General features: G+C 41.3%; 1 protein-coding gene across 1 annotated transcript in view; it reads right to left on the bottom strand.

Moving 5' to 3' along the window:
* Window positions 1–16,186, bottom strand: part of CDK6 (cyclin dependent kinase 6) — a 130,500-nt gene that overhangs the window by 23,428 nt on the left and 90,886 nt on the right. Inside the window, exon 5 of the mRNA XM_065628307.1 lies at window positions 11,339–11,448. Within this exon, the coding sequence (XP_065484379.1) occupies window positions 11,339–11,448 (110 nt within the window). The remainder of the gene's footprint in view (window positions 1–11,338; window positions 11,449–16,186) is intronic.

Genomic DNA, 16,186 nt, shown 5'->3' on the forward strand with positions numbered 1-16,186 from the left:
TTATTCCAGCTCAGTAGAATAAATGAGTGGAAATGAAGTAATCCCTTGGATGAAATTCTTATTTGACAAATGTCTATGTTGCAAAAGCACTTATTACTGACAAACCTGGATCCATTAAGAGAGAAGTTATGAATATGGATAAAATTTAAATAAAATAAGAAATACTGCATCAGAGATTGTCTTAAAGTTTCTTCTGGATGATGTGTGTTCAGTGCATCTATAAAGGTGAAGCAGAGCACATTATGCATGAGTTTCTGGAAGAAGTCATATGGTTTGACCATGCATAGCCAGACCGCCATTTCCTCAAAGACTGCAAAATGAAGCACGCCACTTCAGAGGGCAGCCAGGCATGTCACATGTTGACATCCAGAGCTCTCGACTTGTCAAATCCTGGCTCTGTCTCTAGCAGAGTCAGTGTACCATGGTGGCTGTGTCTCGCATGGACTCATTTGTACAGGGCCGGCGTGCTGGCAGGTCAGGCAGAGCACACAAGCGAATGTGATGTCAGGGCCACAGGCGCTGTGCAAACAAAAACTAGAAGCAAGGCAACAACACATGTATTCATATCACAAGGCGAACTGTGGCTTCAAAGGAAGAAGGGACAGGAACTAGTGTGAGCTGTATCCTGCCGTGCCTCTTCTCTGTTTTTTAGTACCCAGCCAACACCAGGGCCCTGAGGACTGACGGCAAAGGTGGCTCCAGCTACGTGTGGGTACCATGCGTGCTGCTCTCTGAGCGTCACGCACATGCAGGAGAGGCTGTGGCCACCTCCCTTCCTCCCCAAATTAGGACTCTATCGGGTCTTTGACATCTGCAACTTCAGCCACAGCACAGGCTCCCAGATCAGCAGGCAAGCTCTCTGCAGCAGTCTGAACCCCACGGTGTAGGTAAGCTTTTCCGCAAAGGCACCGGGGAGCTGCCTCTGGGCACTGCGGTTCTCTCGCAGAAATGGTTTTCCAGAAATCTAAATATCAAACTTCCTCTTGCTTTCACTTTGACATTTTGAGCTCTCCTCTCACAGCCAGTTATTTACTTGGTACAAAGTACTACAACGTTTCAGAAAGCTGTAATGTTTTGCTGTCTTATCCCTAGCTATGTTTAAAGTCTTGCTGTTGTCCCTTCAGGTGCACTTTCCACTTCTCTCACGCAGCTTTATGATTTTTTTTTTTTTTTAGACATAAAGGACATCTAACAGCTTTGGTGACCACCTACATACGGAGAAGTGCTAGAAGCTGTTAGAAAGGAAAGACACAAATGTGAGACAGATTTGTCCTATATACTTCTGAACTATTACATACTGTTTTCACAACTGATCAATGGTAGCTAATTATTATAATTCTTTTCTGGACAATCACATACAGAAAACTCATTAAAGCTGTTCAGATCAAAATTTCTGACTACACACCCAGTTTGGAAAAAAGCCCACAGTTGGGAGCTCAGCAACATGAGCGACAGTTAAAATCTAGTCTTGCCCCCCGCTCTCTGGAGTGCACCAGTGTCCAGGAAAGGATCCTGTACGCTACTCGGAGTTTAAATACTTTTTAGTAGCCATTTTCTTATGAAAGAGAAAAGTAAATAAAAACAACGTTCAGTTCTATTAGCAGTCAAACAAAAGTACACAGAGCTTCCCCTGGCCAAGCTCTAGGTGAAAAGCAAAGCCTCTCTCAGCCAAGTTCCTGAAGAGGGAAGCTGTGTGCAAGAGCCAGGAGACCCTTTCAAAAGGAAAGTCTGCGGGCCAGAGAGGAAGGGGCACGGGTAACATTGCTCTGCTTCTCTCCTGTTCTCTGGCTGCTGGAGTGACTGCTGAAAGCCACCTGCAGCTGGGGATACCATCCAAGGAGCCCTCAGGCTGCTCTGGCTTATCCCAGGAATGAACTTGTCTCTGAGACGCTCCAGAAGACACAAAGGTGGTGGCACCTTCGCATCGACCGGCTGACAGCTGTGCCGAGCACAACTCAGCGTGAGGGAGCCAGACCTTGCCGCTGCCAGCTGCCTTTCCGAATATCCATTACAAATGCTACAACGGTAATTCCAAGGACTTACAAATATCTACATCATGACTGACATGTTGCGGTCTTTCTCCTAGCCACAAGGCCTTTTCCTCTGACCTCTGGCCAGGCTAATTCAGATTGTCACGGACTGCGGTATCGCCCTTCTAAGGAATGTATATTTTTCTAAGGATGATGTGCTCCGGGGGATTTCAGACCAGTGCTGTGCCACCTGCACACGCTGAAGCTACGGGAAGCTTTCCAGGAGGGGAGCTCTCTCCTGAGCTGCTGCTGGGCTGGAGCCGTGCACAGCCGTGCACAACTGCCAGCCCAGAGCCACCCAGCCCGGCCCCTGGCCCCTGCCTGGCCTGACATGACCCCACACCTTAATTTAACAGTCAAATGAAACTTGGTCAGCTAACACCATTTCTGCGGGTCTTCTTACCCCTGCCTCAAAGTTCCCTTCTGTTTTTTTGTCACGGGTAGTGACAGTTTTTGGTTTCTATGGTTTATCAACGGTTTCCCTTACCAACAGATCTATTCCTCTGACTGAACGTCTGGCACAGCTGGAAACTAGAAGGAAAACCACAAGTGAATGGCCTGGCACTCACTCACCACTCATCTCCAACCACAGACTGATACAGTTGCTGGATTTGACTAACGGCTATCAATCAGACCAACTGTAGACACCTAGAAAGATATCAGCTAGAAAAGGCTTGAGGGAATATGTGAGCTGAAAAACAACAAGGTATTCTACTTTTAATGGTATGATGCTGTCTGGGAAACTCACATTTATTTTGTACTCAATAATTGGTGGTGTTACTCCGACTGTTTGCCCTTGTCTCCATTAATGTGCATTGGTCCTCTGCTCAAAGTCAATGGGAGTTCCACCTCCGAGATCAGATTAAACAGGAAACAACCCTGCTTCTCCAAAAACTGGAATAACATGAACAAGTGCAGTCTTCTGCCTTCCTTTATGAGTTAAGTCTGGAGCAAAACGTCATTGTTTTTCCATCAGATCACTAAGGTCACTAAGCTAAATTGTGGCTTGGGTCCATTCAACTTAAAAATGCTTGAAAAAAATCTTTGTAATAGGTTGGCCACCTATCTGGGGAGGAAGAAAAAAATTTATTTTATTAGGTCTGGTTTGGAAAAATCATCAGCCTCCCACACACCCATATGCACATGAATGGCAGAAGAATAAAGGAGGAAAAGTGCAAAGCACAGAATTTTGAATGCTGACAAGATCTTTCCAAGGAACAAACCTTTTCCCAGTACAGTTGGTCTGGACCGTGGTGAACTTTTATGGCACTTGCAACTTAAATCACTCTTGTAACAAAACAAGATAATTTCTAAAAATGGCAAAAACAAACTTAGGCCAGAACTGTACAGTACGTTGGCTCAAAAGTTGCAAATCAGGCTGTGTAGCTTTTACCGTTCTAAGCTGCAACATTTACCTTCGCTTGTTAAAACAAAAACAAAACAGAAAAGGAAAAAAAAAGTTGTTGTTTTAATTTTCCTGCTACCAAAATATAACCATGAGCAAGAAGACATGTGAATGATTATAGTTTTGAGCTCTTGGTCCACTAGATATGTTGTTTTAAGGTTCACTGGAAAACACCAGATAATATGATTGCAAAGTCTGTGTTTGAAATTGCTGCATGATAAAGAGAACAGTTCTCTCTTAAACCACATTTAAGATACTTGCCAGTTTATACAGAAAACCCAAGTTATAAGCAGCATTTATGGCTATATTAACTCAGTTGCTTTTTGCCTAGATGTCTCTACCGTCTTGGTTTTATTACCTTCTCTCCCAATATCCAGTTATACATATTGGTTTTCTCTTTCATTAATTCCTCTTTTGCTCCCTCTATTTCTCTCATCTTTCCAACATAAAGAAGATCTGAAAATATATGACAGCTCTCTTCTTTCTCCCTTTTGAAAGGCATTTCAGAAATGTGTTGAAAATAAGAGAATGGAGCATGAAAAGGGAGGGTTAAGCTAAAAGCTGAAAAAAGGTAGAAACTGCACTGTATGGAGAAATAAAGGATCTAGTAAGCAAAGCAAAATATTCCTACTGCTGCATAGCCACAGTGCCCACTTAAAACAGTGAGGACTAAACGACCAGATACGCTGAAGCACAGGAAAATAACTGACAAAACACATCTGAAATGAGGCAAAGCTGTGTCACAGAAGTATGCCTCACAATTCCTTGCATGGCACAATTCATGTTTTAGATTCTCTTTATTATCTTTAGAGTCTCTTTTCAGACACTGTTCATGGTACTATTGTATGTGCAGGAGGGTAAACCAAAACTGAAGTCTTTACTTCTATCAGTCAGAGTTGCATGCCTTTCTCTTATGTTCTGTATGACCAGGATTTCATCTGTAATATCCATACACATAGCAAGAAGTTAAAAACCCAGTTTGGTAACAATTCATAACAGTGTGCAAAACAACTCTTAATAAATATAATTTTAAAAAGACAAAGAATATACTTCCCTACAGAAATCCTGGTGATTTTCCCATGATTTCCTACCCTACATAAATCATGCTAAGTTTATCCATTGATTTCAAATTGAGAAAGAGTTTTGTTTATGGTGTATTATATGAATATGTGGCCTCTCTCCTCTGGTCTTATCCAAACAAAAATATCTTCAGTCACGTCTTTGCCTGCGCTGAGGCACTTAGGCTATGGCAACAATATGTATGGTACTTAGAAAAACAAGCTGCGTATTAAGTTGCACAGTATTTTGCTGCTGATGTTCCAGTATATGATATTTACTGTTGATTACAGGCTTCAAACCAATGTTTCTGCTCCCTCCAATGCTTTGGATAATTGAACAATATTAATGGAAAACATTTTAAAGTGATGACATACTGTTGCTTAATTTGAAATGAGGGTCACTCATTACACATAAATCCTCCCGTCAGGTATGCATTTGCAAAGTTACGGATTCATTGTCTGTTCCTTAAGACCATTCAACAGCAAAGCAACTCATCACAAGGAATGAGTAACTCAGGATACGTCTGGAGTAGAGGACACAGTACTTCCAATTTCCAAGCAATTCTCTGTCATAGCAGAATTTCTCTTAATCACTTTCCCCAAAAACCACTGTCCTCTCCATTCTCCAGATGAAGAACACGCTTAGGCAGTTGAGAACCTGTGGTTCTGCTGTTGAACATATGTTGCCAGATGTATACCTAATTTTTTCAAATTTTTTTTAAAAGACTACATCTGTGAGAGGTTAGCACCTATAGGAACAGCTAATTCAGACCAAATGAGCACATGATGAAGCTGATGCTGGTTACACAAGAACAGACTCAAGGATGAACTGGACTACAGATCTCTTCCGAGATAAAAGCTGCCTGTCCCATTCAAAGCACCGGAGGACCTGTAGGCTCTGTTACGAGTTATCACTTAGTTGCCTACCGGTAACAAATGGGAGTATGTACCTCCTTCTCTGGATAAGGACATGCACACAGTAGCTTACACACTCATGGTCTGATTTCCTTTGAAACTACTTTTTTTTTTGCATGTGTGTGATACTTAGGCAGACAAATAACAACAATCATACCAGCAGAGTAGCTTAAACTCTTGCAAATTTAGCTTGAACACACTCTTTTGCTTGTGCTGTGCAGTCTCATGAAGAATAGAAGAGAGACATTGTGAATTCCAGCCTCAGCTCTTCAACTGACCGTTCTTCCTATCTCTCACATACATTCCAACCCTTATTTTGAATGAAAGTTTCACCATCCCAGGGAGTTACCTGTTGAGCTTTATTTCATAGATAAGACAACGCAAAGCTTGCACAGGATCACTGAAAGAACCACAAGGAACAGAAGCTGGGACAACGCTATGCAATACCCTCTCCACCTTGCCAGTTTGCAACACTGCCTTTCACAGAGATCACTCCAAGGGCTGCACTGCGCACATTAACAGAGATTAACTCCACCGCTCTTTGTGCCACTCTGTCGCACTGAATTGTTTCTAGCAAGGTTACAATCCCCTTTGAAGTCAGGGTTCATTTCAACAATGATTTCAGTGAAGCAAAGACTTTACCACATGACCCATCTAAAAAGAGTTATTCTTTTCACTCAGAAGTTCAGACTTTCCCATCCAGCTTCAGTTTTTAGAGACACCTTAAAACCAGGTGTTCCTGTTACACTTGGCTATTTTATTCTGCAATCACTTGACCATATTTATCCCACAAAGCATTAACTGAAACTTAAGCCGTAGAGCCAACTGCTCTTCCCTTGCTCACAAGTAGAGGTGGAATCCAGGGGCAGGTGGATGGCCCATCTCCTTCCACAGACCTGTCCTACCACCTGGTTCTGGAGCTGGCACAGAAAAAGTACATTCAATGGATCCGATGGCTGCATTTCAAACTCTTCTAATGACCTATGGCTTGTTTGGAAAGGATAATAAAGATTTACTATGTTTTAGTGTGAAAGATGCTACACAATTAATCTATACTGTAAGACGTATCTAAGAATGAACATGGGTGTATTGCTAGTTTTTTTAAACGTGTTACGTGTTTTATGATTAAAGGCAGCCTGTAGGTCCCAAATCCAGTGCTCACATCACAGCCTGATCACCAGATCAAGCTCTAAACTTTGATTTTATCACATCTGCATACATTAGTAGAGCAACAAAGTCCTGGACTCATGGCTTTTCCACACATGATGATGTATCCTCTAACTGGACAAATTATACCACTGAAAGATGATGTATATGCCTATAGCTTGTTTCCCTATGTCTGTTATTTGTGTCTACCAGGGAACCGGTTCCATCACAGGTATTTTAGTAGAGTCGCATGTCTCTTTTCTGTTGCTACAGTTTTCAAGTATGGTTGGTAACACAATAACTGTCTCCTGTATTAGGGGCTGGTAGTGTAAGCTGAAAAATGAGACAACCGTTAGAAGCATGATTTCATGTTTAAAAATTAAGAACTAATATCCTTGTGGTATTTGTGACAATCTTGAAGCTTATGAAATTCTGAGACTGATGATCTTACCAACAGCGGGCTGACTAAAACACCATGGAACTGGCACATGAAAGGTTTCAATAAGAAGCCCATGTACATGGAATTAATTTCCCTCTTGGCTGGATGAATCTTAGGGAACTGAGAGAATACTGTTTTACTTTTGGTCTGGGGAGGTGGAAAAGGTTTTTGAGACTTTCAAGTTTTGGGTTTGACTTGGTAATGTTTATGAAGATTGCACATGCAGTCACAACTCTGGCCACTCTCAACCATATGACTCCTTTAGCTTGACTGGGCTACGAATATAACACAGACTACAAATACTGATGGTCTCTTCTGATGATTTTTAGCCTGATATTTACTACAAAGAAAGAGAAACTCAATTGCTTGTTCAGTACTATGGTTAAATTTGCCTGGCTCAAATTATTGTATAGATATCTGACTCATTAGACCCACATACACACCTACTGACACCCTAGCCTGTGCAGGATTTAAATCATACAGGGTTGTGGTTTTTGAAGACCAGGCATGTATAGATGCACTAACGATGAAGCATTGAAATATTTCCACATTTTTTCTCAAGACTGCCTGCTTGGAAGAGAGTCTAAGACTGGTGATCCCTGCTTTCTTTTGTAGATCATTTCACCCAGACTCAGATTCCAGTGTTCTTTCCCTCTCACACTCATTCACCTGATTAAGTATTACCTAATTCAAGTAAGAAGAGAGATGTTCCTTTCTTCCCCCAAAGGACTGGTCATGGCTTCCTGCTTCGGAGCCGCCCGCAGCCGTGAGCCAGCTGGAAGATTTTCATGTATCCACAGACATGGATTCTACTCCCCTCTTTGCCTTTCTCTTTAATGAGTTGTTCACTGAGTAGGAGGTACAAGGCCCTTTCCTACTGGCCAGGAAAATGCTCAGCCTTAGAGTGAAACCCTTTTTACAAGTAATCCTTTTTTTACCTAAACATAACAAAAAATGCTCATCTGCTTGCTGTGCCAAAGGATGGCCCCCACGCTATTTGGCCTCCGTCAGTCCTGCCAGCTGTATCTCTGCAGAATTCTGTGATGTGCAGTCATATCACAGATATTCGGTGATATAGCAAGTCATAGCATAGTTTACAATTTACCGTAATGGTTATTATTATCAATGCACCATAGCTTTTAAATCACGAAGAAAACAGTAACTGTGACAAATACGTTTACGCTTTCGTTAGATAAAGACAGTCCATCCAAATGTGTCTAGAAGTCACTGTGACATACTTAAGTAGGCAGGAAATTTAAAAACTGAAACTAACATATAAGGAAATTTTCAAGTAATGCTTTATTTGGGGGTGCTCTCATCCGCAGTGCACATGAACAGAAAAAAGATGCACAAAGCCAAATAGTTTCTGCATGCATAACACATACACCTGACGACTGAGCAATTTATTGCTGATCTGTAAGTAGATCAGCAGGATCCATGGCAACCTGCATGAGGGGCTTCAGGATACAACCTTTGTGCATTCATGTGTGCAGAAGCCCACAAATATGCATCATAATTAAAAAGTGCATGTTTTAAATATAGCTATGACATTATACAAACCTCACGTCACAGGACGATAGCCCTCAGCTGAGAAATGTCATTTGTTTACCTGAATCAGCCAAGATGAGCGAAATGTTCAAATTTACTCTCGGCGTATCTAGATATATTTTTTTGTGCGTGTGTGTCTGTGAATTCTTTTATACACTTTTATGTATTTTGAACCTATTTCTTAAACAAATACTTTGTTTGCATTTGTCTTAAACTGCTTTGGAATAAAGGTAATTCAAACTAAATGAGGTGCCTTCCACTTAGAGACACAGCAATCCATAATGTAGGGACTGGACCATTCATACAGAGCTCATTTCTCTCCTATACTTGTCCAAACCTGCAGCACCCTGACTGTATTTGTAACAGACTACAAAACTATTTTAGCAAACTCAAATTGTCAAATGTCTTCTTGGCATAAACAGATTCTGATATGTTTTGTGATGCTGTGCAGGGTTTTATTTCCAAACCCATTCTAGTGATATAAAAAAGCCCAGGGGAGTCTCAGTATATTTCCTAAAAATGACAGAGCTTTAAACTCTTTCAAAGTGAAATAAAAAGAGTGTAAGGAAAGAAGGCATACCCAGTAAGACAGTAAAAAGAAAAGGTGGTCTTAATGTCAAACCAACATCTACCCCTAAGCTTTAGCTGCACTTTTGTACTCTTACCCTATCGACACCAGTGGAAATGCAGATGGGTGATTACCCAAGGGTGCTACCATTTTCCAGCAGAAATAGCTGTTGTATTTATTCAATCTTTTGGAAATAATCCATGGGGTTTGCAAAATTTTACAGTTTATTGCTACCGAGGTCACAGTAACATGGGTTTTCTTTTGCAATCCATCAGGAGAATCAGAAAACATATATCATGCAGAGCGTATTGCAACATTAACCCAATACAACAGTCCATGGAGAGAGCATTCGCTGCTGTTCATTGGAGCATTATGGCAATGAGGCTTTAGATTAGTCTTCCAAATCACGCTTGTGTGCTGAAGTATGTGAAAGTCATACTGTTTCCAATGAAACAACATAGTACATACAGACTTGGCAGATTCCTGACCTCTACAGTTTTTGACAGTCTCCCAAATTTAGGACTGAGAATGTCAGACTGACCCTGCATTTGGCAAGAATAATAGAAGTCCTGGTTTTATCAAACTCTGCTTCAAGCCAGATCTCGTTTCCATTTAAAAAGCTATCTCTGATTTTGTAATATTAATGTAATATTTGCATTTGTAAACAAGTAGAAAATTTAACTGTCTCTAATTTAATTTACTGTGTTGGATTTGGAGAGTCAGTGAGGCTTGCACATTATAAAAGGAAAAATAAAATTAAATAGGTAGTGCTTGTGTATGGCAATATTTCTCCTCTGTCAGAATACTGCATATTAAATGAGAAAAAAATGAGAGTTTTGAGCATGAAATAAAGTTTTTTGTCCTGTATCACTCTTATTGCAATTGCTGAAATGAAGTTGTTGACTCTGCTATTTAAATCAGAAAAAATATCAACAGCTTAATGCTATCGTGAACCTGGCTGTATATGGGGTAAGATTAAATCTTTAGAAGTTTGCAATGGAGGGTTTAATTGATACTCTTAAAACCAACATGCTTTTTTTGGTCATTTTCTGATCTCATTTCTGAGTCAGAAACAGAGAGGGTGGGGTATAATAATTCTACCCAGGCCATGTGGCCAGGCAAGACGCCCAAGAAAAATGATTTTTCCATATACTAACACTAATAAATAGTAGAATCCAAACGTTATTTTGCAAGACTTCAATTATTATTTTGAACTTCACATTGTCTAAATTAGTTATTTCTTGTGGCCCTTGCAGTACAGCTTCTCCTTGTAAATGACACTGATTTTGGTTTTTAAGCCACTCAACGTATAATTTTCTTTCACGTTTTCTTTGTGTGTACCATTTGATTTCACAGTAGGTGTTACAAAATGCTATACAGTTTCTACATGGAGATCTCCCCAGTGATGACAACACGCACTTTTTGCAGTAAGCTCAAGCAAAATGCAGGTGATTGGGTTAATATTGAGACACGTTTACCTTGTTAAGGTTCTTGGGGATTTGTTCCTCCTCATACCCTACATGGTACAACCTCCATATTAGTATCCTTCCATGGGGAAAGACCAGTACACAAGTGTTCCTCTTGCATTCACAACTCATCTGCATCCATCTGTAATATTTTGTAGCAAGACAGTTCTGATAGCCAATTTAATCGAATCGGCCCCCCAAAAAAGTATTTTATCTGGGTTTTGGTTTTGGACTACATTTAACTATCTCTCTACGCTCAGGCTAAACCGCTTACTCTTAAAAAAATCCTGCCTCTGTTTCCTACCTCTAGAAATCAGTGACTTCTGAGATCTCAAATATGTCAAGAGGGGCTACAAGCAAACATCTGATGCTCCAATGCACAAACTCCAGAGCAAGAAGACTCTGCTGACCACCATGCTCTGTCTTCCTCATGGTAAATCCTTTCTAGAACGCAGCTTTACTCAAATTGATCAACACTCTCTCTAGACTACTTTAATCTGCATTTGGATGTGTGTAACAAAAATACGATGACACTCATACAGGCTTTACCAAGAGCTGAGGCATACTCCCCTCAAAAAATAAAGACTCCAAGATGGCAACAAGTATGAATTCACAATAGGTATTTACATCTTTCACTGCAAATAAAACACCCTATCAGGCCTTTCCAATATAAATGTGACCCAGTGTATTGTACCAGACATTACTGCACATTTTTTCAAATTTCATTTGAAAATCATGAAGAAAATAAAACTGTATTTCTTACTTTCGACGGAACATTTCTGCAAATATGCAGCCAACACTCCAGAGATCAACTGGTGTTGCATAGCTGGACTGAAGCAAAACTTCAGGAGCTCTATACCACAAAGTAACAACCTGTAAAACAAAAAGGAATATAAGAGAGAGCATGTTTAGCTACAGAATTACAACCTCGTAAGTGTTGTGTATACAGATCCCATTTAATTTAATCCAAATTGTAAAATCTCACAGATTAGGACAAACTGGTTTGGTCAGTGCATAGAAAAGGGTCCTGTATGGAAAATCTCAGTATGGATAGCTGCAGTGATGATGAGACAGGAAGAAATTATATATATATATATCTATCTTTATATATATATATTTCCCTATCAGCTGGATACAGATTAAGTCAAAACCTCCCCAAAGATGTCCCTTACAAAGGCATTCAGTACTGTCCACTATGGTTTCCTCACACACAGAGGTACCTTATACTGTCAGTTTTCATGACCGTTCTAGCTGTGTGACTGTCTCTGCCCATGTGCTGTTGGTTGGACCAGCACTAACTTCTCTCACAATTTATTTCCATATGATACACCCTTTCCCAGGGACATGCCACGTAAAGCATCTGCTTTTAGGCTGCTCTTGTCCTAGTGGTCATGTCACAACATGTTGTAGAGACCCAGGGGGAATTTTACTGGCACTGCTTCGCCGATGTGCTTTGATGAGTCCTGCACATTGGACCCACAACAGAGATGGGACAGTTTATATTTATCCTTTCGTTTCCCACAAGTAGACCAAATAGCGATGAGGCTGACTGTATCTTCAGTATATTTACAGAAGAACACAAGGAGCTTCTTCAGAGTCCTGCGTGAGCTCTTACATTGCTAGAATATAATCTTAGAGCCAGGGGAGGATCCTGCTCCTGAATGCAGTTATAATCCAGCCATAACAACACATGATCATCAGCTAAATACCAAAATGTTCTTAGTGTGTGCTATAATTTAAACCTCTGACTATTAATCTGGGAGCAGGGAGGGTCTCAGCAATTATTGGTTTGTTTGTTCCTTCAACAAACATTCAGGAGGAGCATGAAAAAAAGTAAAAACACTGACAAGGAACAAGTGCAAAGATAAGAATGAAAACTTTAAAAATTGTTAAATAGGATAGTGAGTTCTGAATTTCAAGACCAGTACAAGGAAATGTGTAAGAAGAGTGGTTTTTTTAATGATAACAACATAATTATCTTCTAAGCAAAAATAACATTGGAAGTTATCAGCTGAATTTTCTGGTGAAAGCCAGTTGAAACAAAAGCAAATACAACATTTATTACAATCATTACATGCCCTGACAGCTTTTGGAACTACCGAAAGGCTATTGAAGGGAGGTTCACGGATATTTGCACAAGTGGTCATATTTGCTAACAGTCCTCTTAAACACTTTGATCTCTATTCATAAAATTTGTCTTTGAAACAGTTCAATAACACAGTGCAAAGTTCTGCACTGGCAAGCTAGACTTCCAGATACCTGTCCTCAGAAACAGGTTCCTGTGCGGAATTTGGGCATTATTTAACTCCATTTGTCTTGTTGCTGATCTGGTACCATACTAGTGATGCTTTTCCAAAATATTTCTCTCTATAGAAACCAGAAAAATGTCTTCAGAGATCCACTCCAGGGAAAGAAGACAAATGTAACTGGAGGTCAGGGATTTTTACTGGAACTGCCCTATCTGAATGAGACAGAATTCCTCCTAAAACACATACATATTTTTCCTGATGCAGAAATACTTCTTGAACTGATCCGCACATTTTTTTCTCTCAGGACATTTGTGGAAAAGCTTATCGAAAAAATATTGCTTGGAAAAATAAGATATAACAATTTCAACCCATTATTTTTTGTCAATGGCTGGGTGCAGTGTCAGGAGCAAGAGCTCTGTGATCTCTGACCTGTGGGAATACCACCAAACTCCCCGATTCCCGGTTTGAGATCCACACAGCTCTTCTCACGCAGAGTGAAAGGGGCTTTATCCTCCCCAGCCCTGCCAGCCCTGCCACATTAAGGCTCTGAACTCTCACAGGCAAAGGACTGGGCGATTCATGGCTGTGAGACAGTTTGAACACTTCTGACAACGTGTGCCCCAAACTAAAGTCCCTTTTCCAGGGAAATGTGGCACGGGACAGCTGCTCCTCTCCTGAGAGCAGTGTCGCAGCACACGGCTGGTCCCTGGGTGCTCGCTCAGGGGCACAGCGCTGCGTTCAGAGCCTGCGGAAGCTTCGTGCACCACGTTAGCTGCTTCTCCCACGTGACCACTTACTGGCACAGTTCCCCAGGCATTCGCACCCTGCTACGCTCCATGCATGCGTACACAGAGGACTGGGAGATGTTACTTCTAAGTAATTTGGAAGCTTAAACCTTTAAAAAAATGATTTCCGAAGTCTTACAGTTAAATTCCAGACAATGCCTGATTGTTTTATAGTCAGAGAGGAAGTAATCTATGTTGAGCTCTTTCGATATACTCTGTTGTTACTGTGCAATTATAAAAGTGACCACGTAACCTTTATGGTTTGCAATATGCAAGTCTGTGTTTCAAAACGTGAACCTGAAAGGGATCAAAATGTACTAAATGTCACTTTGCACACAAGTAATGCCACAGATGACTCCTCTAGTGGTCAGGGTCTTCTCCTGAAAAGCACGGGATGATGCAGATGAAGCAGTGGTTTTGACACTGAGTTTCACACTCTCTTTCTCTTACCATAGAAACCAAGAAAATATTTGTGGACATTCCATTAACATTTGCAGATAAGTAGAAATGAAAATTATTCTGAACACAGGATATGGTGAGGCTGAACAACTAGATCACCGCTTCCTCTTTAGCACGGTTCTGACTTAGAATGAAAAAATGCTTTGCTTAGGTAAGCCACACCACCAGTGAGACAGGCTCTCCCTGAGAGATAGAGCACTTGATAAAGAGCTGCTTGATGAGGTCCCATTTGTAGGATGAAAAAAGCAAGCAACTGCATCAGCGTATTTTGCTTAAATTCTACCTGTCCTGAAAATCTGACACGCACGTAATGTGGGACATGGTGATTGCTCTGTAGGAAAAGGTGTTCGCAGTCACACGCTGACAGAGATACTAAATTCAGCGCAAGACTCCTAAATACTTTGGAGGCTGTAGGCTTTAGTGACCATGTTGCATTTTAGCCCTCTCATCTAAAAAACTTCCCTCCTTTGCCTCCTCGTTGCTTTCCCTCACCCTGCCTGGCCTCTCCAGCCCTTCTCTTACAGCAGCCAAGTTCCTCCCAGCTGTCCCTCAACCTCCAGGCTCCGCTCCCCTGCCTGTGACTCTCTGCCACATGCCAATGGCCTCCTGACAACGTCACTGAATGTCCCTACCTCCCCGCTGCCTCCCAGGTGGACACGGCCTGCTGCCTTGCCGTGTCCTGTGTGCTCTGCCTCCCCTCACGTTCCCCGTCTGCTCCCTCGTACCCCCAAACTCCCTCGAATTTCACACTCTGTCCTCTCTTCTTCCAGCTGCCTCCAAATACTCCTAGGCCAAATTAGCTCCTTTTCCCCCTTTAGCTTCTCAGCCCACTCTGCCTGTCCTGAGGATACCTTATGACATCTGTATTTCATAGATTGAGCTACATAAGAAAGATCAAGAATAATTCATACACTGGAAGGAGTACATACTGAAAGGAATAACTATGCTCCTTGTCCAGTGCATGTTTTATGTTTCCACTACCCAGATAAGATGGGATGATATCACATAAGAATGATATCAGTAGATCACTGCTTCTAACAATTCAAATGTCAATAGATTTAGGCAGCACTTCGGGAAGAAAATACATGAAATGTGTGTCATCTGAGAGGCATTAGAAAATAAAAGAACATCTGCAAAAGTCTACTGAGGCTGTGTCTGACCCCCTAAAGAAGGAAATGTGCTCAGTGAGAAGGAAGGGAAGAGCTGCATTTAGAGTCAGAAGAAGAAAGATAACTTTGTTCTGAAATAAAGCTTTCTGCCTTATTATACCTGACAGATGTTGCCATCTGGGACTATCTAGCCCCAGGAGTTTCAATCTTGCACTTCATGGTACCTGTTTCTGACGAAAAATCCAATTAGTGCTAAGTATCTGCTTACTAGCAATGCGAACACAATGTCTAGGCATTGTGTCAGTCTCATTTAATTTCCATTTACTTTACAGAGCAGATTTTCACTTCTGGGTAACTGCTTAATTTAAATGGAACGGCATAATACACAGCCCTTTCCAAATATAGTTGCTGTCTGAATAGCATACAGTTCAAAAAGGACAAAGACAAACAGAGGTTTAAGGATGGGGTTGAGTAACGCAGACACAAAAGACTACATTTCGGTTTGCCACAGACTTTAAGTACAGACTAATGCCCAGTTGCACAGCTACAGGAACAAAGCAGGGATCAGACTGTAACACAGTGGCTACGTCTGTGCTAGGAAATTAAATGGGACAGGAAATGTTCCTTTGGCACCGAGACCAACAGGAACAGAGTGGCCTATGTCCATATTATTAAATTCTCAGCCTCCCCAAAAAGGTGACCACATGCAAACTGCTCATTGGGAATGGTCTTTGATCCATGCTTAACTGTGCCTAGGAACTGTCTGGGGAAAGGTTGGTTGTCATAACTCAAAACCATGCCAGGAACCATTCTAATAATTTAACAGTATAGACAATTGAGCTGCAGTACCCATGAATGTTTCCTGGCACTCTTTAATCTACCAGCCAGTGAGTCACGCTGTGGCCCTGGGTCTTCTTTTCACTCCGGAGAGAAGGCATTTTGCTGTGCTTCCCTCATCTCTGCTGATTCGAGGGGGCTACAGGAGGGTGATGGGGTGGGGGAGGCATGG

This window comes from Caloenas nicobarica, chromosome 2 (genome assembly GCF_036013445.1).
Source record: "Caloenas nicobarica isolate bCalNic1 chromosome 2, bCalNic1.hap1, whole genome shotgun sequence".
In the NCBI taxonomy this organism is placed as follows: domain Eukaryota; kingdom Metazoa; phylum Chordata; class Aves; order Columbiformes; family Columbidae; genus Caloenas; species Caloenas nicobarica.